Raw genomic sequence first — 27,182 nt, 5'->3', positions numbered from 1 at the left:
GTAAAATATGTTGTCAATATTCAGTGTTTTATCCTTCATAGTTAATATTGTAAATCCCACATTCTTTATTTTCGTGTACATTCTGGGTGTCTCATTCAGTAAAAAAAAATGTCAAATTCCATTCTGTTTTTTAAGGCGGTCTGTCATAACGTTTTTAGCTTTCAATTATTATTGTGAGGTTTTGTATTAGTGTTCCTAAAAATAGATATGCCGGCACTCAGACACACTTTTTTATCTAAATCTGGCCCCCCGAGTGAAGTAATTGCCCAGGCCTGATATAGGTCATAAAATCTCAGCAAGAGATCATTTAGAGATCATTTAGGAGCAAAACATTTAAAACAAGTAAAACACTAATATAAAATCTGCTTAGTGAGAACAATTATCTTATCAGACCGAAAATAAGCAAATATCACCCTTATTTGAGATATTTAATCTTACTTAGAGTTCAGTTTTTGCCGTGTAGACCGCAAAATTGGTAATGAAAACACATTTAACAACAACAACATCAACCATTTAGCCGGGATTGAAGGTGTGTGGTTTTGCATGAATAGAAACCGAAATTGAACGCATTATCCACGGCGGTGTGTCTGTTCACAAAGTCGAAACGGCGGTGTGAAATTCCACATCACACAATCCCAAATCACCGTGACATTTTTACACACTGGGAAATCTATCATCCCCAATAAGATCCATCTTGTCACTGACTAACACCGATTTCATATCCACGGTAATATCTCAATAATGGCCTGCTCGTCTGCCGGGAACAAGAGCTCAGCATCAATAAGCGGGGGGGGGAGAACACGCCACGGTACAGAGGGAACGGTAAAAGTGCGAGCGGGCGAATACGCCGAGATGTCTTTAAACGCATCGCAGACAGGCAAGATTACCACGGCCAGGCCTGAAGCAAATTCCATGTAATTCACTTGTATGGCTTTCAGCAGTTTGTTATTTACCTGATACCTTACACACACACACACACACACACACACACACACACACATGTAGATTCCATGTTGCCACACAACCAGCATCAACGTGAAGGAAACAGACTTTGTTCACTACCAGGGGATATTTACTTCTAAGTGGGAGATGTTGTACAGAGCTCCAAGCACAGGGGGTGCATGGCTTTTGTAAAGTTTAAATGAAAAATGGCCTCCGTTATATATGTAATTCATTAAAAAAAAAACAACAACATCATAAATGTTAACATGATATTAATATAGCCAGGAAAAGTTCAATAATAAGGTCGTCAAACTACGAACGTCTAAGAAGACAAAGTTCACCTTTTAGGCATTTTTGGGACAAGTATGAGGTGATACACTGCAAAAACTGAAATCTAAGTAACATTAAATATGTCAAATAAGGGTGATATTTGCTTATTTTCTGTCTGATAAGATAATTCTTCTCACTAAGCAGATTTTATGTTAAGAGTGTTTTACTTGTTTTAAGTGTTTTGGTCCTAAATGATCTCAGTAAGATATTACAGCTTGTTGCTGAGATTTGATGACCTAAATTGAGTAAAACATGCTTGAAACTAGAATATCAACTGTTGCAAAGCTGTATCATCAACACTCACAAGTATAAAACTACTTTTTTAAAGTAATAATTTCTTATTTCAAGCATGTAAAAAAAAAATCATGACTTTGACACAATTGTGTCTCATAATTTAAAACAGATGACAGCCAAATGGACTTTGCGGTTTTATTTTCAATGAAACAATAAAAAATACGTACTCAGATAGTAGTACAGTTGTTATTAGTGAGAAAATACTTATTTTAAGGTATTTTGGGGTCTATTGAGGTTAGTTAATTTTACTTGTTTTGGAAAGTCTTGACAAGCCAAATGTTCTTGTTCTATTGGCAGATAATTTTGCTTAGTTCAAATAAAATACCCCTAATTTCTGTATTTTTTTTTCTTGTTTTTGAACACTGTCTTTTTGCAGTGTAGAGGACAGGTAAAAATACAATAATGTATATGTAGCAGCATAGGGGAAAGTTAAATACAAATTTCACTTTTGCATCACGTTGCCCATGACTGTGGTGCGTTCAAGGACCCTCGATTAAAGTTACAAACAGAGGCCCAAGTACTGTTTAAAGACAGGGGGAGACTTAACCTCCAGGAGATGCACTAATACTAATATTGATGTATTGTTAAGATTTGTACCAATCCTATGTGTATCAGCTATTCTCTACTTTGCACTCTGACGTAAAGAAGAACTTGACACATTTGCAAGTGAAAAATGACAGATTATGTACATTTATATATAGTCATACGGAATTTTTTGTTATCAAAACATTTTGGGTAACACTTTAGTATGGGGAACATATTCACCATTAATTAGTTGCTTATTAAAGTAACAAATACTTAATTTAAAGTTATTTGGACACTAGGGGAACATATAAGGGTTAGGGTTCAGGGTTACGGTTACTAATAGAGATGTCCGATAATGGCTTTTTTGCCGATATCCGATATTACGATATTATCCAACTCTTAATTACCGATACAGATGTATACAGTCGTGGAATTAACACATTATTATGCCTAATTTTGTTGTGATCCCCCGCTGGATGCATTAAACAATGTAACAAGGTTTTCCAAAATAAATCAACTCAAGTTATGGAAAAAAAATGCCAACATGGCACTGCCATATTTATTATTGAAGTCACAAAGTGCATTATTTTTTTTAACATGCCTCAAAACAGCAGCTTGGGATTTGGGACATGCTCTCCCTGAGAGAGCATGAGGAGGTTGAGGTGGGCGGGGTTGGGGGCTAGGGGGTAGCGGGGGGTGTATATTATAGTGTCCTGGAAGAGTTAGTGCTGCAAGGGGTTCTGGGTATTTGTTCTGTTGTGTTTATGTTGTGTTACGGTGCAGATGTTCTCCCGAAATGTGTTTGTCATTCTTGTTTGGTGTGGGTTCACAGTGTGGCGCATATTTGTAACAGTGTTAAAGTTGTTTATACGGCCACCCTCAGTGTGACCTGTATGGCTGTTGACCAAGTAGGAATGGCATTCACTTGTGAGTGTGTCAAAAGCCGTAGATATTATGTGACTGGGCCGGCACGCAAAGGCAGTGCCTTCAAGATTTATTGGCGCTCTGTACTTCTCCCTACGTCCGTGTACACAGCGGCGTTTTAAAAAGTCATACATTTTACTTTTTGAAGCAGATACTGATAATTTCCGATATTACATTTTAAAGCATTTATCGGCCGATAATATCGGCAGTCCGATATCATCGGACATCCCTAGTTACTAATAAGAAATAATTCTGATGTTATTGAGGGAAGACTCTTAGTTAATGGCTTACTGGTTGTATAATAAGTCCATGCAGGATAAGGCATTAACAAGTTCTTAATAATGAGTAATTAAGAGCCAACATGTTGCTAATTTGCATGTTAATAAGCAACTAATAAATGGTGAAAATGTTCCCCATACTAAAGTGTTACCAAATTTTGTATTTAGGGGGGTTTATCTAGATATGTTCTACACTGCAAAAACTGAAATGTAAGTAAGATTAAATATCTCAAATAAGGGTGATATTTGCTTATTTTCTGTCTGATAAGATGCTTCTTCTCACTAAGCAGATTTTATGTTAGAGTGTTTTACTTGTTTTAAGGGTTTTGGTCCTAAATGATCTCAGTAAGATATTCCAGCTTATTACTGAGATTTGATGACCTATATTGAGTAAAACATGCTTGGAACTAGAATATCAACTGTTGCAAAGCTGTGTCATCAACACTCACAAGTATAAAACTACTTTTTTAAAGTAATAATTTCTTACTTCAAGCATGAAAAAAAAAATCATGATGCCGAGCGCATATCATTATGCCAAGATAATGGCACTAGCATTTACTTCATTTAAGAATATTTTTCAACATATTGAGCAAAAAGGTCCCTTTTTTTCCTACCAAGAAAAGTGCACTTATTAGTGAGAAGATACTTATTTTAAGGTATTTTTGGGTTCATTGAGGTTAGCTAATTTTACTTGTTTTGGAAAGTCTTGACAAGTCAAATTTTCTTGTTCTATTGGCAGATAATTTTGCTTAGTTCAAATAAAATACCCCTCATTTTTGTATTTTTTTTCTTTCTTGTTTTTGAACACTGACTTTTTGCACTGCATTACCTGCATTATGATTTACCTACCAAATGAATAAATAAATACTATTAAAAAAAATAAAGGCATCGATCAGCAATGGCAACCATGTATTTTTTCATGCAAATCGGCCGATACCAAACGGACGGGCGACCGATCGCCACATCCCTAGTTATTTGATACCTTTAACCCGTATCTCAGCGACTCTGTCACAAACCTGGGGGTAAAGTTTGACTCAGATTTTAAATTCGAAAAACAAATCAGCAGCGTCGTTCAAAAAAGCTTTTATCAATTACGCCAAATAGCGAAAGTGAAACCGCTTCTATCAAGACATGATCTTGAGAAATTAATCCACGCTTTTATCTCGACTCGTCTTGATTACTGTAATGCCCTGTATGTTGGCTTTAGCCAGGCCTCCCTCGCCCGCCTGCAGCTCGTGCAGAACTCTGCTGCTCGTCTGCTAACACAGACTCGCAGACGTGAGCACATCACCCCTATTTTAGCGTCCCTTCACTGGCTCCCTGTGCGTTACCGAATACATTTTAAACTCCTTTTATTTGTTTTTAAATGTCTAAACAACCTCGCGCCAACCTATCTCTCCGACCTCCTTCAGCCTTACTGCCCCACCCGATCCTTAAGATCAGCCGATCAGCTGCTGTTGACGGTCCCTGACACAAGGCTGAAGCTTAGAGGTGACAGAGCTTTCGCCGTTGCTGCTCCCAAGCTCTGGAACGACCTACCCCTGAGTGTTAGACAAGCCTCCTCTCTTCCTGTTTTTAAATCTCTCTTAAAAACATACTTTTATTCCATGGCTTTTAACACTGAGTGATATCCATCCTGCAATGGCGCCCCATAATACACCTGCTGTGATCCTGTTTTTATGTTTTTATTAATTCTATTTTAATTATTTATTTTTTATCATGTTCTGTTTGTGTTGTGTTGTGTTTGCTCGGTACTCGTTGTATCTTTTAACCTGCTCATTGTACAGCACTTTGGCTACCCCTGTGGTAAATTTTAAATGTGCTTTATAAATAAAGTTGATTTGATTTGATTTGATCTTAAGGGCCAAGCTGTTCGTTTACATGCTTTTTTTTATTTCTCTTTGCTATTTGGGCTTATTGGACCCTAATTAGAATAAAAACAAAAAATCATCTTTTAATATGATGTACTTAGTCCATATGTACACAAACATGTAACATTTTTATTTTTACACTTTTTTTCCTCCAAATTCCATTGTATGTTATATTCTTCTGACACCACCAGATAGCAGTATAAGTGTCCATATGTCGGCATAAGACCCCAATTCAATACTGTACACAATTTTGGAAATAAGAGCTAAAAGGTGCTGTCCACGCATGTGGCCACTAAGGCCTTTAGAGGATAAAACTACTTTTTTAAAGCCAAATTTTCTTGTTCTATTGGCAGTTAATTTTGCTTAGTTCAAATAAAATACCCCTTATTTTGTAATTTTTTTTCTTGTTTTTGAACACTGACTTTTTGCAGTGTAGATATGTTAATCCCATCTTTAAAAAGTCAAAAAAATAAATTTTTACATGTGTTTTAAAAAGCTGATTTCAACCAAATCCATGCAATTATGTTTTTAGTGCATGTCAACGTACCAAGTGTGTGTGTATGGGGGGGCCCTTTAGGAGCCTTGTGTATGGGGGGCCCACAAATTAAATGTACGCCCCTGCTCACTACCATTACTTTTTGCAGCCCACGCTTACATTTTTAAATGACCCCGAGCTTTGAAGTTCATCTCATTGATGACTCTAAGTCCAACAAAACAGTGAATTGCGGCTTCAAAAAGGACAGAAGGATGGCAGGAAAAGAAGACAAAGTGTGCGCTAGAGAGTTGAAATTTTACATGGCTTCTTATTTCGGGCGCCCCGTTCCTCACGGCCGTCACGTTGATTTCCCATGCTTCCAGAATCTCAAAGCGCCGCGGCTCTGCCCTTTTCTATCCCAAGCTCTACTTCCATGACGACACTTCACCTTTGATCCCGAGGGCGCGACCCTATCCTCTCGGAACGCCACGCCGTCCAATCAGGCCGCCGCGCTCCGCTGACAAAAACACCCAAAGGCCTCGGCTCCAATGACACCGTGTGACATCAGGTCAGATTCCTTTAGCATAACAACTAGCGCCATAGATGGCGTGGTGAGAGAATTCTGCCTTTGTCAGCACAAAGAACCCGTCAGCATCCACGGGGGAAAACGTCCGATTCCAACCAGGAGGTTTGTGCACAGCAGAACTCTTCCTTGTCAAAATGTGCTCTCCATACACCAAATGGGACGGGGGCCGCTCAAGGTGCGCCCCAGGTCTTGAAGGTTAGCGAAGGAGGGCATGTGAGGCCCTTTTGCAACCCCCAAAAACTTTCCCCGACTCCCAAACTATGACCTTTGCCTCAGAAGAGGAAAGGAGGAGAGAGTGTGTGTGTGTGTGTGTGTGTGTGTGTGTGTGTGTGTGTGTGTGTGTGTGTGTGTGTGTGTGTGTTCTGGCAAGGCTTACTTAATGAGGACATGGCTCTGTTTACACAGTCACCTTTAGGGGACCTCTGACGGTATGGGGACAAAAAAAACAGGTCCCCTAAAAGGGAAACCTTTTTAAATGATAGAAAAGTGAAACATTTGTTATCCTGGCATTAATAGTACTGTGATTGATTGATTAATTGATTGATTGATTGAAACTTTGATTAGTAGATTGCACAGTGAAGTACATATTCCGTACAATTGACCACTCAATGGTAACACCCGAATAAGTTTTTCAACTTGTTTAAGTCGGGATCCACTTAAATTGATTCATGATACAGATATATACTGTCATATATACTATCATCATAATACAGTCATCACACAAGTTAATCATCAGAGTATATACATTGAATACATTGAATTATTTACATTATTTACAATCCGGGGTGTGGGATGTGGAGGGGGGGGGGGGTTAGGTTTGGTTGATATCACATACTTGCCAACCTTGAGACCTCCGATTTCGGGAGGTGGGGGGGGGGGGGGGGTTCTGTGGTCGGGGGGCATGGTTGGGGGGCGTGGTTAAGAGGGGAGGAGTATATTTACAGCTAGAATTCACCAAGTCAAGTATTTCATATATATATAAGAAATACTTGACTTATATATATATATATATATATATATATATATATATATATATATATATATATATATATATATATATATATATATATATATATATATATATATAAATAAATATATATATATATATAAATAAATAAGAGAAATACTTGAATTTCAGTTTTAATTTATTTACACATATACACACACATAACACTCATCTACTCATTGTTGAGTTAAGGGTTGAATTGTCCATCCTTGTTCTATTCTCTGTCACTATTTTTCTAACCATGCTGAACACCCTCTCTGATGATGCATTCTGATTCATCTCCTTGTTGTGTGCGCAGTTGTGCACTCTTTAAAAGCCATAGATGTTATTGTCACATATGCATGTACAGTAGATGGCAGTATTGCCCTGTTTAAGAGTGTCACAACATTGCTGTTTACGGCAGACGAACTGCTTTACGGTAGACGAAAACGTGACTGCTGTTGTTGTGTGTTGTTGCCGCGCTGGGAGGACGTTAATGAAACTGCCTAACAATAAACCCACATAAGAAACCAAGAACTCGCTCTCGATCATTCTACAGTTATAACGTCATTGGGCAGGCACGCTGTTTTATTGTGGGAAAGCGGACGTGAAAACAGGCTGTCGACACGTCACTCAGGTCCGCCTGAATTTCGGGAGATTTTCCGGAGAAAATTTGTCCCGGGAGGTTTTCGGGAGAGGCGCTGAATTTCGGGAGTCTCCCGGAAAATCCGGGAGGGTTGGCAAGTATGTGATATCAACACTTCAGTCATCAATAATTGCATCATCAGAGAAATGGACATTGGAACAGTGTAGGACTGACTTGGTAGGATATGCACAGCAGGTAGTGGACATAGAGAGAGAGATCAGAAAGCATAAGAACAAGTATCTACATTTGATTATTTACATTTGATTATTTACAATCCGGGGAGGTGGGATGTGGAAGGGAGGATGTTAGTTTAGGGTTGAAGTTGCCTGAAGGTGTTCTTTTAGTGCGGTTTTGAAGGAGGATAGAGATGCCCTTTCTTTTACACTTGTTGGGAGTGCATTCCATATTGATATTGATATTGTTAAAACTAATATATTTTTCCAAAAACAAAATCTGGTTTAGTTTTCATACAAATTTGGTCCCCATGAACCATATTAACTCTCTTTTCCCCAGGGTTTCCCAGTAAGAATGATCAGCACATTACTTCATCAATCCAGAGATTTAAAGACATGTATGAGCTAACTGGGCAGTGGCTATTTTACCTCTTTTTTTTTTTTATCCCTCCACAACCTGTAGAAAGGGTGGTCCCCACAAGTGATGATCAAAAACTTGGTCCCCATTCCAAATGATAACCAGTATGTGTGTGTGTGTGTGTGTGTGTGTGTGTGTGTGTGTGTGTGTGTGTGTGGGTGGGTGGGTGGGTGGGTGGATAAGGGGGGGTGCACAGGGGTTATTTTGGTTTGAATTTCCTTTCTGTTCTCTGGCCTACAACTTAAAGGAAGAAGAAAAAAAAGGAGCTTGCCCAGGCAGGCACTGCCTTCAGCATTTGTTACCTTTTCTCATGCATACACACACATACACACACACACACACACACCTCTCCGGCCACAAGGATCCCTGCGTAGGAAAGCAGACACAAAGCAGAACATGGGAAGTGATTTAGTGAGCCCTTCATAACTCATACGCACGTCTATGACCTGTCCGGCGTGTCGTCCCAGTCCGTGACATATTGATCTACTTCTCCGTCTCTATTCTCTTTTAGCACATTACAGAAGAAAAAAAAATAGTTCTTTGTTTTTGTTTTTTTTAGTGCTTTCAAACATGTGTAATCAGATTAATGACTTCATTTGCATTGAATATGATAGACTCAGCTGCAGCTGTCAATTATTTTAGAAATAGAGCAATGGAGCGATTGGTTTGTTGGATTAATCTGAGTAATCGGATAAAACACATTTTATAGCCTCATTATGTAATATAGTTTAGTTTAGTTTATTACTTCTCCGGTCTATGGTCAACAAAATAAACAAACAATTTTATATCCACGGATTCATTAATTGACACATTTACAGAATATAAGGGAAATAATGTAAACAATTTTTCCTGCTTGCCATAACCTTCATTTTTTTATTTATAATAAATGCACATCATTAACATTGAAATTGCACTTTTAATATGTGTGCATCAATAAAAATTAGGAAAACAAAATTTTTAAAAAATGTTGCAATGTTCCTCACCACACAGATCACAGCACCCACACACCACCGCTCTCATGTACGATCTATTGCAACGGCCGCGCAGAAACTATGTTGGCGTGGATTTGATCCATTTTTAAAAGTTACACACATGAACCAATAATCGAAGGTTTTTCTATTCAAGTTATCCAATTTGTTTCTCTTTCTTTTCAGATCAGTGATTCTCACACCTTTTTCACCCAGTACCACCTCAGAAATAAGGCTCTTCAAGTACCACCATAATGACCAACAATAACATACAGTGGCGTAGTAGGCCTAAATATTCATCAAAAATCGTATTTAACAAGTATATTTCATATGTATGACCACTGTAACATTACACGCAGTTTGAACAGTAACACTCTGTTTGTATATAAGAAAATAAAACACTGTACTTTTATCAATTGATTCTTTGGCGTACCACTAGATGGAGCCCGCCGTGTACTAAGTACAGTTTGAGAGTCCCTGTTCTAGAGCAGTGGTTCTCAAATGGGGGTACGCGTACCCCTGGGGGTACTTGAAGGTATGCCAAGGGGTACGTGAGATTTTTTTTTAAATATTCTAAAAATAGCAACAATTCAAAAATCCTTTATAAATATAAATAAAAACCTATCTTTTTTTCCCAAATAGTTCAAGAAAGACCACTACAAATGAGCAATATTTTGCACTGTTATACAATTTAACAAATCAGAAACTGATGACATAGTGCTGTATTTTACTTCTGTATCTCTTTTTTTCAACCAGAAATGCTTTGCTCTGACTAGGGGGTACTGGTACTTGAATTAAAAAAAAAAAATTCACAGGGGGCACATCACTGAAAAAAGGTTGAGAACCACTGTTCTAGAGGACCTAATGTTACCATCGTTACTGATGAAAAGCAGTCCGGATGCCAATTTTCAATATTAAAATAATGATTATATGTATTATAATCCTTGAACAAAGTAAGGGTGAAACTCATGTGAACAATCACTGAATGGAGAACTGGAGGTGGGATTAAATAAATTATCTTCTTCCCACTCCCTTTCAGGCAAAACTGGACCATCATGCATTACATACTTACTATACATTACCTTTTGCACTATATTAATTTATATTATTATGTGTTGTCAACTTTGTACTTTTTTATGTCATTGCCTGAAATAAATAAATAAATGAAAAAAATGAAAAAATTAAATTTTATCCAAGAAGTCACTAGTAACAAATCCCATGCAAATAAAAGATGACTTTTAAAATGTATGAACCATATACTTCGACATGTTTCTTGAATGGATTCCTATTCGGTATTGGAGGAAATGTGTAAGTTTGAAGTGAGATCCGCAAACGGCACATTTGTGGTATTTATGAATGCGTGTGATTAAATCAATTAATTGATGCATCAGGAATATATATATATATATGCACTTAATGTGTTTATTTAATACCTTTAACAAACATGGATCACAATATGTTAATTATTTGGTGTTATTATTGTGCTATTTGAAGATGATGAAAGAAACTCCTTCCTGCAGCGTGTATAATAATTTATTTATTCCGTCATGTTTTTTTTGCGTTAAAATTTTTAACAGGGAAGAGTATTAGTGTCTTGCATATTGACTCTTTTTGACTCATATACGTTGTATGAGATGTTTCTGCAAATAGGTTAGTTGCATTAGATATTTTAATCTAAATATTCGCGCTGCAACCATTAATACATTTTGGGAAAAAAAGCTTTTGTTTATATTCGGTTGCTTCAATTAATCGTTTAATGAGTGTAACTAAATAGAGTACCTGGAGATGTAAATACGCGGACATTAGTTTCCGCACTGCCGCTGCAATAGAGCGCACACGAGAGCGGCGGTGTGTTGCTTCCAAGTAGGGCTGCAGCTATTCATTATTTTTGTAATAAAGTAATCTGTCGATTAGTTTGTTTGATTAATCGAGTAATCGTATAAGACACACTTTAGAGCCTCAATGCATATTTTAGGGAAATTCATTGAAATAAACAACAATTGTTAGGCTTGCCATGACTTTCATTCTTTGTTTCTAGTACCGTATTTTTCGGAGTATAAGTCGCACCGGAGTATAAGTCGCACCTGTCGAAAATGCATAATAAAGAAGGAAAAAAACATATATAAGTCGCACTGCAGCCCGGCCAAACTATGAAAAAAACTGCGACTTGTAGTCCGAAAAATACTGTAAATGTGCATCATCAACATTGGGATTGCACTTTAAACATGTGTGCATTGATAAAAAAAAAAAAATTAAAATACAAAGAAAATGACCCTCTGCTCGTCGCCACATAGATCAGCGGCCGTGCAGAAACTATGTCTGCGTTTTTTAAAGTTGACTTCATGTCCTACGGATTTGATAAATTTTCATTGGTTGGGCGCATTAAATGATTCATCGAAGCAACAGATAAACAAGCTTGGTAACACTTTAGTATGGGAAACATATTCTAAGTAAAAAAAAGAGTTATTAGGACACTAGGGGAACATTTAAGGGTTAGGGTTAGGGTTACTAATAAGCAATAATTCTGAGGTTATTGGGGGAAGACTCTAAGTTAATGGCTTACTGGTTGTATATAAGGGCCATGCAGAATAAAGCATTAATAAGTACTTAATAATGACTAATTAAGAGCCAATCTGTTACTAATTTGCATGTTAATAAGCAACTAATTAATGGTGAATATGTTACCCAGACTAAAGTGTTGCCACATGCTTTTTTCTTATCGAATTAATCGATTAATCGTCACAGTCCGAGTGCCGTGGTCTGTGGGACGGGGAACATAGTTTGTATCCTTCTCATTTCTATCAATGTACCAATTCCAATGTTTATGATGTGCATTTAATTGAAAATAAAGAATGAAGGTTGTGACAAGCAGACAAATCTCAAAAATGTTCCCTAAAATATGCAGCAAGGCTATAAAGTGTGCTTTCATCGATTAATCGATTCATCGTACAAAAATAATCGATACATTACTCGACTACGAAATTAATCGATAGCTGCAGCCGTAAGATTAATTATGACTAGAGATGTCGATAAATGCGTTAAAATGTCATATCGGAAATTATCGGTATCGGTTTTTTATTATCGGTATCGTTTTTTGTTTTGTTTTTTTTTTGTTTTTTTTTATTAAATCAACATAAAAAACACAAATCACATTTGACTTTTGTCCGGTAATATTATATTTTTACTAATGTTGAGTTTGACTGTGGGTTTAGTCTGACGCATGTGTCGAAATAAATACATACATTTTTGTTACAATACATATATTTTAATGTTGCTGGTAAAATAATTTTTCCGGGCACTTAAATTATGAATTAAACACAGAACAACATCCACTCTTAAAAAGTGGAACGCTGACAATTACCTTGGGAATTAAAGTGGGTGGGTATTGTAAGGGGTGGGGTTTACTATGTTACATATTGTAAAATGTGCAGATACCTCAACTTGCTGTTGCCATGATCCATCATACTGTACTGTTTGCAAAATTCAATAAAAATATTTGGAAAAAAAAAAGTGGAACGCTATTTTTTAGATTAGTGGTCCCCAACCACCGGGCCGCACAAGAAATTCAAAAATAAAAAATTATAAATAATTTTTTAATTTTTAAAAAAATGTTTATTAAATCAACATAAAAAACACAAGATACACTTACAATTAGTGCACCAACCCAAAAAACCTCCCTCCCCCATTCACACTCATTCACACAAAAGGGTTGTTTCTTTCTGTTATTAATATTCTGGTTCCTACATTATATATCAATATATATCAATACAGTCTGCAAGGGATACAGTCCGTAAGCACACATGATTGTGCGTGCTGCTGGTCCACTAATAGTACTAACCTTTAACAGTTAATTTTACTCATTTTCATTAATTACTAGTTTCTATGTAACTGTTTTTATATTGTTTTTTTATTCAAGAAAATGTTTTTAATTTATTTATCTTATTTTATTAATTTTTTTAAAAAGTACTTTATCTTCACCATGCCTGGTTGTCCAAATTAGGCATAATAATGTGTTAATTCCACGACTGCATATATCGGTTGATATCGGTATCGGTTGATATCGGCATCGGTAATTAAAGAGTTTGACAATATCGGAATATCAGATATCGGCAAAAAGCAATTATCGGACATCCCTAATTATGACGATGTATTAGTTATCATTGAATTAAAATGTTCTGTCTGTTTGTGCTTAAAAGAGTCCTTAAAATATTGAAATGTAATGCAAACATATAACATCCACTGCTATGTTTTCTTGTTATCGTTAAAAATGCAAAACTATCACTTTTCATTTCCTGGAAAGTGCATGTGCCTCTATCGCTCCTCCAATCAGCCGCTACTTTGGTCTGCAAGGAGAAAACGCTCAGGTGTCATAAGTCACTCGTCAATTGCCAAATACGAATTAAAGAGGGCTGACACGGAGCTGCACGGCAAACGACATAACCACTGCTGGCGACGTGACAACGCTGACACCTCAGGAGAGCTGAACACACAAACACACCTTTTCTAAACCGGCGGAGACACACAACGCCTTTCAGTGGCTTTGTACTCAACTTTTCTTTCTCGGTTTTTTTTTTTGTAAACAGTCAACAGGGCAAAAGACATTTGCAGGAGTGTCACAACCATCCACAATAACTCTTTTTTTTTTTTTTTACTTTTCAATTTGTGCATCTCCCTGATAAATGCATCTTTCCGCCCGCTGATCCGTACAAGGAGAACATTTACCACAAGCTGAAACAGGTTATTCATCCTAACACCTTACCTGGGGGAAAACAACACGCTGGATGATTTACTTCTTTTTTTTTTTATCCAACTAGCAACAGATATAACACATTTCTTAACTTTAAACACGCTCTTTTCCACTGTCACTATACAGTGTTACCTCAGTTTTCCTTTATATCGTACAAAAAAACAGATTATTTTGTGCCGTGAGAAATAAGGTAAATCTTATTAATTGGAATCAGACATTCAAAATTTTTTTTTTTTTTTTTTTTGAGAATAATTGTAGTTTTCCACGCAGAAAATGATGCAAAATAAATTTGATGACAAATTAAATGTACAAATGAACATTTAACATCACTCTTACTTTATGAAACACTTTTGTTGCAAAGGAGGAAGGGAGATACAAAATTCAATAGTGTTTCTCACCTTCTTTATCAAAGTATTGTCATTCAAAACTTTCTTTGGCCCCACGATGGATTATTTTGCTGTCGTAGTCAATAAAATGTCAAAAAAGCACAGAAACGGAGTCACCAACATTAGGGCTATAACGATTAATCGATAATTTTGATTGGAAAAAAAGCTTCTATTTATTTATTTTGCTTCGATTAATTGTTTAATGAATTGTTTTGTTTATTGTTTAATAAATCAATCTTATTAATTGAAATCAGACATTACATTTTTTAATTTTTTTTTAAAACACACATTTAATCGAGAATAATTGTAGTTTTTCCACGCAGAAAATGATGCAAAATACATTTGATGACAAATTAAATGTATAAATGAACATTTAACATCACTCTTACTTTATGAAACACTCTTGTTGCAAAGATGGGAGGAAGAGAGATTCAAAATTCAAGTGTTTCTCACCTTCTTTATCAAAGTGTTGTCATTCAAAACTTTCTTGATTATTTTGCTGTCGTAGTCAATAAAATGTCAAAAAAGCACAGAGACGGAGTCACCAACATTAGGACTATAACGATTAATCGATAAATTTGATTAGGAAAAAAAGCTTCTATTTATTTATTTTGCTTCGATTAATTGTTTAATGAATTGTTTTGTTTATTGTTTAATTAAGGTCAATCTTATTAATTGGAATCAGACATTAACTTTTTTTTTTTTTTTTTTTTAAACACACATTTAATCGAGAATAATTGTAGTTTTTCCACGCAGGAAATGATGCAAAATACATTTGATGACAAATTAAATGTATAAATGAACATTTAACATCATCATGATATAGCCTCTGTGTTTTTTCCTGACTTAATGTATATATATATATATATATATATATATATATATATATATATATATATATATATATATATATATATATATATATATATATATATATTACGACCTTCTAAAAATGTTTTTTTTACATTTTGACAGGCATCTAGACATAAAATAATCGTCACCTTTACACTATAATAATTCTGCCTGAGGCTGAGCCAACCAGAAGCCACGATACTGAACAGTGACAGGTTTGGTCTCAACTAGTGGCCAATACTACCGTAGTATTGATATATTTAGCTCATTTATCCATTGCTATGCTGAATTTAGGCCAAGAATATTCTTTAAAAAAAATGTAATATAGCAAGGGACGACCATATAGCATGTGTGCCGCCGCCTCCTCAAACCAAAACATTTTTTTTTTTCCAAACACTTTCAAAAGATGAGTTCCACTCAGCCAGTCACCTAAGGAAGGAGACGGGGGGGTTGTGAGTGTGACACCAAGACTAAATAAATCAAACTTTATGTCTGCAGCTGACACATCTACGCTATCAAGTTGCGGCGTCGACAAAGCCATACTCACGTGCATGCACACCACACACACACACACACACACACACACACACAAGCATATAAGCCAAAAGCACGTAAATACAATGAATGTCACAATTTAAAGTTCTTTGCAAACAACAATTGTTTGCCGTTTGGTTGCCAAGAGTCCCCACAGTAGCTCGCACGCAAACCTAATGCAGAAATTCCCTGCAGAGACGCACCAGCACTTCTTTTGTAGGCCTAATGAACCTGTCAATAACCAGGTTAAAGAGCAGGAGCTGCCTGCAGATGAATTATGTCTTTTGGAAACAATACCAGCAAAGCTAATTGCCCCGATTATCATGATGATTGTCACTACTGCAGGTGAGAGAAGTGTGTGTGTGAGACTTTGGGAAAGTGTGTTGTTGAAAAAGTGAAGGACTGCGTAATGACAGGTAAAGCATATCGCACTGCCCCGAGCTGTTTGGGTTTTTTTGTTTGTTTGTTTTTTTTTTCCACATGCAAGCGAGTGCCAATCACTTTTATTTTCTTAATGTTTTGAAACAGGAAATAGAAATGACTGGCCCAGTTTGCGGGGTTGTTGTCGTGCTGAAATGTCAAAAAAACAGGTAGTCTCAGTGGATTGTCCTCGATGCTGAAATATCAATATGTGTGTGCGTGTGTGTGTGCGCGCGTGTGTGTGCGGATTAAAGCGCTTTCTAGTAGGTATTGTAACGCGCTAGTTCTCTCTTTTCAAACCTGTCAAAGTCAGAGCGACAGATTTGATCATAATCACGGCTCTTTAAAGACTCGGCGGGAAGAGAGAAAGTGTTCTATAAGGTCAACTGTGAAGTTTTGGTTTTTTTTTCTTCTTTTTTTTTAAAAGTGCATGAAACGAGCGATAAGGGAAAACAAAAATAACTCGTCCACTTCCTACATCCCCTACTTCTGGTGCCTCGTTATCAAGGCCCGCGCAGAAGTTACCAAAAAAGGAGGAGAATATTAACCGACATCACAGGATGAACTTAAGCGTACGGCGGGAAGTTTCAACAGGCAATTTCAAACTTAAATATACAAGCTGTCACCAAAAAGAGTGGAGGCAAAAATGAAATGAGCTCCAAAAAGCGGACGAAGAAGGTAGAAGGCGCACTAACCTCTGAATGTAAGGACCATTTTCTTTCTTTTTTTAGTTTATTTCGAACATGAACACACTTACAGTATAATACATCACGCAACTTCATATCATTTCACTTTACATTATATCCGAAAAGGAGTAGGAAGAAGCAAAGCTTATTTAATCCTACACCTTTCCCACTTCAGAGCGTTTACAAATATATAGAATCATTTACTGACCTTTTTGTATAATAAAATAACAGCTGTGAATTAGTATACACCATTTTACCATGAATTGATTGACAAGTTGAAAAACGTTATTGGGGTGTTACCATTTAGTGGTCAATTGTATGGAATATGTACTGTGCTGTGCAATCTACTAATAAAAGTTTCAATCAATCAATCAAAAACCAAGGGAAAAAAGTGAAACATGGACCAGGATTTCAAAGTATTTTCAGAATAAAATACTGTCATCAACAAGTACTGTAACGTTACAACAATTCACTTTAAAAATGACGATATCCTTATGTTTCACAGTAATTTCACAGTAAAACCTTGTAAAAAAAAATAGTCCTCTGTAATATCACAAGTGAATGTAAATTAAAATAGTTACAATTGTGAAGTTACAGCATACAGTCGTAACTTTATTGTAATGAACAGTTGCTGTAAAGATAGTTCACAGTAACAATTATAGCCACTTACTGTGAACTATATTTTCAACAATTTACAATTACAGTAATTTAATGTGAACTATCGTTACAACAATTTACTGTGAAAATAATGCGGTTATTAGCCAGTCATTTCCTTTGAATGTAAAATGAACATGTTTGCAGGGCACATGTAAAAAAATATGCACGTTAGCGTTTAAGCTTGTGCAACATTTGATGGTGAATCAAACGTGTTGCTCTTCCCTTAATAGCCTGAAAAACAACTTTGGAATAAGCGGTTTACTTGTTTTGTCCTTTCAGTATTCGCACCATACATTTTTTGTGCACGTGATTTTTCCTAAAGAAAAAAATTACTTTAATTTCCAATTTTAACAAAACCCCAAAGCCAAACAGGACATAAAATTCCTCCTTTTTTTTTATTTTTATTTTCTTTGCTCGAATCTTTTTTAATCAGCTTCGGCCCTAAATAAAAATACCAAACATGTCATTTATTATTTTTCATTTTAACACTTCATAACATTGAGTTATTTTACTAATTTAACCTGTAATGAAATGCCTTCAAAAGGGTGAAAATAAATGTTTGATATTTTTGTTCAGCAGGACAAAAAAGTTATAAAAAGTTATATATAAAAAAAAAAAAAAGTATGGACATTTGTGGCTTTAAGGATAATTAAAAAAAATGTCCTCAGATGGTTAAATAAGCAATTAAAAATCTTAATCCCATGACTGACAATTTTATAAAAGGAGACCCAAATATATGAGCATTGTGCAAACATAATCTGGACCCTGGACTATTCACATGTGAATAATGCTGTATAATAGACTGTATTTATATTATTCACATGTGAATAATGCTGTATAATAGACTATTTATATTATAAACATGTGAATAATGCTGTATAATAGACTGTATTTATATTATTCACATGTGAATAATGCTGTATAATAGACTGTATTTATATTATAAACATGTGAATAATGCTGTATAATAGACTGTATTTATATTATAAACATGTGAATAATGCTGTATAATAGACTGTATTTATATTATTCACATGTGAATAATGCTGTAAAATAGACTGTATTTATATTATAAACATGTGAATAATGCTGTATAATAGACTGTATTTATAGTATTCACATGTGAATAATGCTGTATGATAGACTGTATTTATATTATAAACATGTCAATAATGCTGTATAATAATTAAATTATACACACAATTCAATATATAAACAATTAACAATTATAATGTGAGGACACCGGCCCCTAAAATGCACATCTTGGAAAAATACATAATTAATGACTGTTAAAAATGCATAAAATAAGACCTCATTTCACTAAAATCAAAACAAATTAATCCTGTATAATAACTACTTGCTTAAAACCTACTGAAAATAATTAGTTTCTCAGACAGCTTCTGACCGTCTCCATTTATTTATTTTTTTATTTTTTTTTCCAAAATCAATTCTCTGACTGTTTTTGCGGAGCAGAAGTGTGACTTCAAACTGGACCGACTGGTTGAGGTGGATAGTTTTCGTAGCGAGAAAAAAAAAAGCCTGTGGGATGTTGGCTTTCATGGCACTCGCGCTGAGGGCAATGACTTATCTGAAATTATGATGTTATTTTGCTCCCTCCTGTGCAACCCGGGCATCAGATTCAATCTCCAACCCCTCCGCCCCCCTCCCCAAATACACCGTCACCATTTTTTTTTTTTTCATCTTTGCTGTCTGAAGCACTCAAATGAAAAACTGTCAGGAGCCGTGATTTGTGCTAACTAGCTATCGATCGCTCCAGAGCTTTGCGGGCCTCGCGTCCGTGCAGGGAAGTCGGCGGCGGGAGGAGGAAAAAAAAAGAAGACTATTCTGGAAGTGTGCATGCAACAGGATGCATGACTGACAAGCCTTCCTGGGTCAGATCTAATCAAATCTCCATCTAATAACAACAAATACCTTGCATCGTATCTCCAGCATACACACTCCTGCAGCTATGTTGTTTTCACTAATGTCGGCATAAATTAGCAGGGATTGCTCACCTCTTAAGAGCGCATCAATAAATCAGAGGAATTAAAAGGCTACAGTCGCGATTCATTAAATTGAGTGGTGGACTTCCAAGCCAAACAAAAAAAGCAAAAAATGGCGTCTATGATAATCCTGGTTTGTTTGAGTTCCCTATTGATTTAAAGCGATATCAGGCCTCTGGTTGCAAGTTATTGCCTTATTGTTAACAGCAACACCCGTGCTTCATAAACACTCTATATTATAATATACATCACCAATCCAGACACAGCCCCCCCACCTTACCCCCACCCTCACCCGCCTCTCTTTATGCCTGCAGTGAACAGAACAAAGAGGCGCTCGCAAACACGGCAGCCAGTGGCTCGTACAATTACATATATTCACATTATTACTATATGGTTATTGCATATTTATGCTCCATACAAGCTGGCAGATTTTTATGCGACAGTTAAGGAAACAAAAGCACAATTTTAATTAAAAAAATGTGTTTAATTTTCATGCACGTTAACTTTTAAGCAATTTAAGTAAATATGCAGTATAAATGTTTTCAAACTTAAATTGATAATTGATGACATTTTTTTTTTTTTAAAGCACCTGAAAGATTATGTTAGCAGTATTGCTAAATAATTACAGTAGTTTATAGTGTTGTATATTAACAAATAGAGTAAGTATTGTGATAATACAATTTTACAACACATTCATTAATACTATTTTACACAACATATATTATTAAATAAATTATATTACTTCTAATCAGATTTTTTACCCGCCCTCCACCCACCCTAAAAAAAACAAACACTTTATTAGACTTGTTATTATATTTACATGTATTATTTCTTCGAATCCACGTCATGTAAAGCCAATTCCAATCGCAGCAGCTCTGCATCATCCCATGGTAAGAACATAAACAAACACGTAACAAGGCCGAGGGAAACCCTGCTGTGTGGACGCACATCCTCTAAAAGCTATTAATCTTCTCGGTGCAGTTGTTCACCCTGAAAAGCCAGATAACGAACCACGGGAAATGTTTACTTTTCTCGAGGTGTTCTTTTCAAGTGCCACTACAATGAGGAAATCTCTAAAAAAAAAAAAAAAAAAAAAAATACACCGTAGGAAGGGAAAGTTTCAAGTCAATGTTGGGTAAAAAAAAAAAAAAAAAGTTTTTAAAAAGGGATGTATTGTGTGAAAGGTTCACTAAAATGTAGGGTGATTTAAATAAATAAAAAAATGTTATCTCATTTTTGAATGTAAATACTTGCAGAATATCATAAGAACACAAGTAAAGACACAAAAAAAAAAAGTAGAAGGAAACAAAATGTCGCTTACCTTCTTTATTGTTGTTTTGGCTCTTGTTTTTCTCCCAAGGTCCCATGGCCTTGTCGTCCTCCGACCCGTCCATCATGGCCTTGTCGGCGGGCACGAACCAGGTGGCGTGCTGCTCTGCCATGAGAATGTCAAGGTCAATAGTGCCCATTGAGCCCTTCCCAGCATCGGGGCTGCAGCTTGCCAGCTCGTTGTCTCCGTTATGCGAGGCGCAGTCGCCATTCTTTTTGCCGTTTTTCATGGCCAGGGGCTGGTCCTCGGAGATGCTGAACTGCTGCCTCTGCAGCTGGATCTGGGCCTGTAGAATCTCCAACGGGTGGATTTCATCCTGACCGGAGGTGCTGGATGGGGTGCGTACCTGCTCCACCCCGGGTGTACCCGGGTGGCTCACCCCACTGCTGCCGGCTCCCGCTCCGGCACTTAGTCCGTAGCTGTCCGGCGTCGAGGTAGTATGATTGTTAATGCCCATGCTTAAGGGTTTCTGTCCGTTTATTTGCATTTTGGGTGAGCCATTGATCATGGGGCTACGGTTGGGCTTGTTGGCTGAGGAGCCTCCCGCATCCGAGCTGGAGGACACCTCGTCCTCGTTGCCAAAGTGGGCATTGACATCATCAGGAAAGTCCACTCGTGGCGAGCTGCTGTCAGACTTGGCAACACTTTGAATGCCACTGTCCAGAGAAGACATCAGGTCAGTCTGGTCCCCCAACATTAGGTCACCTCCTTTCCCCCAAGAGGGCGACAGGTGTTTCTCATGGGGTGTGCCCCCACCCCTCTCCCCAACACCAGCTGAAGGGGTCTGCTGGCCTGGACTCACAACAGGGTTGCCGTTTTCAGAGGAAAAAAAAATTCCAGGGCTCACATGTCCACTGTCTCTTTTTCTCCTCCCTCTCCCTCTCCCACTCCCTGTTGTTGCCTTCCCCTCATTGCACGGGGTAGCGTCCATGTTGTAATTTGGGGAGAGGGCACTGGCTTCCCCCTGCACCGTCTGGTTTTGACTTGCAGGCTTAGAATTGCTATTCCCAGTGCCAGGCAGCTGGTTGTTCTGAGAAGTGCTGCTCTGAAAATACTCAGGCCCAGCACTGCCAGTCCCGTTAGATGTGCTGCTATTAATGTCCTGCTCTGTCTGACTCAGTTTTCGCTTGCCCTCGTTTTGGTTTTTCTTGTTGAATGTTACGTTGAGGTTGGGAGCCCCTAGGCTTGCGATCATGTTCTGGCAGGCCGTAGATAGGGCCGCCAGGCAGCTCTGGCCAAAAACACTGTCTTTAGCACTGGTTTTGCTAAAATTCCCAAGTGACAGAGCACCGAGTTTGCTAACAGACGACCGCTGGCCTGGGGGGAACTCAGACGGGGGAGGGTAGCTCCCTGGTGAGGTGTTCACCCCCTGGGATACATTGAGAGGTGGCCCTTGACGGTTCGCCCCTCCGTAAGGAAACGGTGGCTGCGCTCCCATCGGAGGTGCGGGGAAGTCCGCTGGTCGTCTCTCTGCTGGTGCGTTCGGATGTCCTGCACCTCCTCCTGCTCCTGGAGACTGCATTTGTGAGAGGTTACCCATATTGCCGCTGAATTGCGAGTGCATGCCTGGGGAATGGAGGGCCTGCACATGCCCGTCCTGCATGCCCATACCTGGCCTGAACATCATCCCAGGCCCGTTCTGCTGTAGACCCATGTCATGGGGCCCTGAGTCACTGCCTGCTCCACCCATACGCCTTGACATCATCTCCCCAGGAGGGTGGGACCCTTGAAACCAGGAGTTTTCCTGGTTCACATGTGGATTTTGTCCATCAACATTGGCCATCCTGCCTCCATTCTCCCTGTCAAAGTTGGGCTGAGGCATGCCCCCCACTGGGCCGCCGTGACCCATCGGGCCAGGAGGCACATCGCCATGGTGACCAAGCTGCTGCAGACTGGGCTGCCTCATTCTCTGCTGTTGGTTGCGAGAGGCCATCTGTTTTATCATCATGGCTGCATTCTGTCGCTGCTGTAAAGATTGTTGCTCGGGCCCTGTGTGCTGCAGTGGGCCTGGTGGGAAACCTTCATTCACAGGTGGGGTGAACTCCCCAGGCAGTCCTGGGTAGGAAGAGGGGGAGAGATGGTTCTCGATGCCACCACACCAGCCTTCACCACTATGCGCATTGGGAAAGTCAAATCGAGGCCTTTTGGCCATGTTCATATAAGGGGCGTCAAAGTGTTGTAGCCTCTGATTCGGGGGCTGTTGGGAGGGAAGAGGAGCTGGCTGTTGCATATTAAACATGGGGTCTCCATAGGGATGCAGACCCCTATTTTCTAGTCTGTGAATGGGATATTCAAACTGATTGTGTTGGCCACTCATCATGACCCCTCCATCCAGAATGTTCGGGTTTGTGGAGCCAGACTCAGCCTGAGGGGGTCTGGGGAGGCCAGGAGGGCATGAGTTTTGTCTGGCTATCAAGCCAGCCTGTTGTTGCTGTTGCATGAGAGGATGTCTGGCACTGACCCCCGGGTCCATTCCCACGGGCACCTTCCGGCCATTTCCAAAACGCTCGAAAAACATTCCGTGTTGAGGCTGCTGCGGAGGCGGTTGTTGGTGTCCTTTGGAGATGCCCTGCATGCCCGGTGTCCGAGGCATGCCAGGGTTTCCTGGAAAATTCCCGCTGGGAACTGCTCTTCCTGGACCAAAATGGGGTAGCTGAGACTCTGACTCAGACGGTGAAAATACAGGTACGTCAAAATGTCCGGAAGGGGGGTCACCGGGGAAGTTATATTCTAGTCCCTCCACAGCTCCTTGGTTGGGCAGCCGTCTGTTCTCCAGGCTGTGAGAATCGGAGGAGGACGAGGAAGATGAAGGCAGGCCATGGAAAGAAGCTGCCCGGTTCGGTGACTGGTCCAGGGGTAGGCAGGGGGCAGGGACAGCATGGCTGCCACTGGGAGGCCCGTGATGTTGGAAGTCAGGCATGTTAGCAGGTCGCTGCTGCTGCTGCTGCTGCGGAAAGCCGTCCCCTGCCTGTCCCTCAGCGAGAGGATCAAATCCCTCTCCAAAGCCCTGCTGTGGTCCCATGGCATTGTTATTGTAGCCCATTAGCCTGGCACCATGCAGGCATGATGACCCTGGCTCTGGGCCTCCAAAACTCCCACTGAAGTGAGGATGATGTTGGTGGGGGTGAGGTTGATGGCCGTGAGGATGTCCTTGATGAGGTTGCTGGTTGTTAAAAAATCCATGCATGGCTCCTTGCTGCTGCTGCTGCTGAAGTCCGCCGCTTGCATGCATGTCCGAGTGACCCCGCGAGTGAAACCCTCCGTACTGCTCTCCGTTCATGTTCATGTTCAGTCCGAGCATTTGGGGGTCACTCATAGGGCCCATGCCAGGCTCCACAGCCCCCGGAGGACCTCCAGCATGAAAAGTAGTACTTTTATAATGAGAGCCCATGTTTAGTCTGGGTTGGTTTTTGTTTCTCTCTGGCTGGCCAGGGGTTCTACTATTATTCTGAGAACCAAACATACTACTCTGCAATTAATCCCACATAATGGCAACTTTGCCAGACATCGGAAGGACCGTTTAGCAGTCTATCCGTAAAAGCAAAAATAATGTAACAAACAAAAAAAAAATGCAAACTACAATTTAAATAGCTTGCAAAACTCAACAAACATGTTTTTTTTTAAAGAATTTTACATGCAAATGTAAATTATTTACCTTGCCAGCTGACAAATAATATCCCAACGTGCTTAGCGTTGGTTCGGTGTGAACATGGCAACGCAGAGAAATAAAACTATTTAACTTTAAATATAATCATTTCTATCATATCATTTAAGAATGCAGTCTGATGTCAAAGCACCCCATAAAGTCCCATAACGGCGTTGAAGGGGGAAAAGGTCCAAGTTGCGTTATTTAAAACTACCTTTCAAGAGGAGGATTTCAAAAAAAAAAAAAAAGTGATGTCCATAAAAATGTCAATAAACAGCAGGAAGGGGGGAAAAGTCGTAAATCCACCATCAACTGTTCTCCTCTCAACACGCGAGCTGATTCCCGGGTCCGGGTCCGGGTTCGAGGTCCGGGTTCGGGTCCCGGAGCTGGGCGGCGCGCACTACCCGCGCTCCACCAGCACGGAGCGGCTTGACAGCATCTTTCACGTCGTCGTGCTCAGAAGCAAGCGCGGCTTTTGGCTCCTTCAGCTCTCCGAAACCCGCGCGGCCGTCTGATGACTGACTTGTGTGCCGAGGTGTGTGTGCGGTGCGAGTACATTGACTGGAACACACACACACACACACACACACACTCACTCTTTCACACACGCACACACACCCTCGGCGCGCTCGCTTTTTTTTTTTTTTTTTTTTTTTGGTTGCGTGCGTGTGAGCGCGCGGGCGTGTGTGTGTGCGTGCGCGTGCGCGAGGATCAACGCGTCCGCAGCAGCCAGCAACAAGTTTTGCATTTTGAGCAGCACTTCCGCGCGTGAGACGTCAGCCAATCAGCGGGCTGGAAGACGGCATGGGGGCGGGACGTAGACTTTTTTTTTTTTTTTAAAGGTGGTCCTTCAAATGAGTGACAGTTTTAAAAATGTAAACCTTTACGTTCTTCGCGGTGACTTTCCGCTATTTTTTTGTTGTTGTTTTTTTGTTAAAGCATATTAAAAAATCACAACTAAGTATAAAACATATTTACCAAAAAAAACTGCAAAATGCATATTTACGTATTAAATAAAACGATCACTATTCATACAAATGATTAAACTATTAACTCGCAATCAGTTAATAATCTTATAATTGATTTAAAAAAATAATGTTTTGCTCTAAAATGCATTCCAGTGAGATTATCGTTTTTGCTACGTAAAAGGTTAAGAATTGGCTCAAATTGATGATAAACAAACGTACAAACGCAAGTACTTTATTTCCATGTGTAATGATAAAGAACAGACTTAATATTATTCTGTGTTTTGGTGTTAATTTGTAATAATTGAGTAATATTTTACATTACATTTTTGCAAGTATAGTCATTTATATTATTGTAAACACCACCAGGTTTGTTGCAGGCCATGAAACACATGCAACTCCTAGATATGTTTTTTTTATTAATCCCTATGTATGTTACTTATTTTTTTTAATTTGTTTGCAGAAATAATAACACCATTAAGATTATTTCTTTCCAGCAGTCTGGAATATGTGAGCTTCCAGACAATTTGGTGTCAAACTAGTCTTTTAACGTTCATACGGGGAACTATAGGAGCGAGTGTACCAAACAGACACAGTGCCATCTAGCGGCTGCTTTCGGAAGAGGCTGCAGAAGCACAATGTGAATCATTTTGCCTGGTAAAAGATCAGGAAAGTTTGATTTTGTAATGTTTTGTTGTTACTACCCTCATTTTTCTTTGTTTTGTTTTATTTCAAACCTAACAAACCAAAAAATACTGTCCATCTACACAATTCAAACAAATGACCATCTCTAATACAATGTTGTCATCTGGAAAAAAAAAACAATAGAAGGAAGAAGAAGTAGGAAGAAAAATGTATTATAACCCATTACTCAGATATAATAGTATGATTCTTTATCATTAATGCAATACATAATGAGCTGATATAACAATACAGTTGTTCTTTGTTTATCGCTGTTAATTGGTTCCGGACAGGACCGCAAAAAATTAATTTTCCCCAAGTAGGAATCATTATTATAAATCAAATATGTTTATAGCTAGAGCATAAAAACGTTTTACTATCTTCTAAATACATTTTTCAACATTATCAAAACCTCCCAGACATGAAATAACGCCCTTAAGTCACCTTTACACTCTTTCAATCTAATATATGGTAAATGGGCTATACACTTTTCTACATTCAAGGTACTCAAAGCGCTTTGACACTATTTCCACATTCACCCACACATTCACCCACACATTCACACACTGATGGCGGGAGCTGCCATGCAAGGCCCTAACCACGACCCATCAGGAGCAAGGGTGAAGTGTCTTGCTCAAGGACACAATGAACATGACTAGGTTGGTAGAAGCTGGGGATCGAACCAGGAACCCTCAAGTTGCTGGCACTTCCACTCTCCAAACTGCACCACGCCGTCAGTCATGTTGTCTCAGACTGAGCCAATCAGTGGCCACGATACTGAACACGAATCCCTAATTAATGTGTTCTCTTTATCTGAAGGATTTATATTTTTAGTTTATTTTGCCATTTTTCTGCTTGAA

At 38.7% G+C, this 27,182-nt stretch overlaps 1 protein-coding gene across 1 annotated transcript in view; it reads right to left on the bottom strand.

The window, feature by feature from the left end:
• Positions 1-25,263, bottom strand: part of mn1b (meningioma 1b) — a 42,410-nt gene extending 17,147 nt beyond the window's left edge. The window contains exon 1 of the mRNA XM_061986229.1: positions 21,022-25,263. Within this exon, the coding sequence (XP_061842213.1) occupies positions 21,022-24,493 (3,472 nt within the window). The 5' untranslated portion in view covers positions 24,494-25,263. The remainder of the gene's footprint in view (positions 1-21,021) is intronic.
• Positions 25,264-27,182: the final 1,919 nt, after the last annotated feature.

Source organism: Nerophis lumbriciformis, linkage group LG12 (genome assembly GCF_033978685.3).
Source record: "Nerophis lumbriciformis linkage group LG12, RoL_Nlum_v2.1, whole genome shotgun sequence".
Taxonomy (NCBI): domain Eukaryota; kingdom Metazoa; phylum Chordata; class Actinopteri; order Syngnathiformes; family Syngnathidae; genus Nerophis; species Nerophis lumbriciformis.
This window is presented reverse-complemented; position numbering and strand designations above follow the sequence as displayed.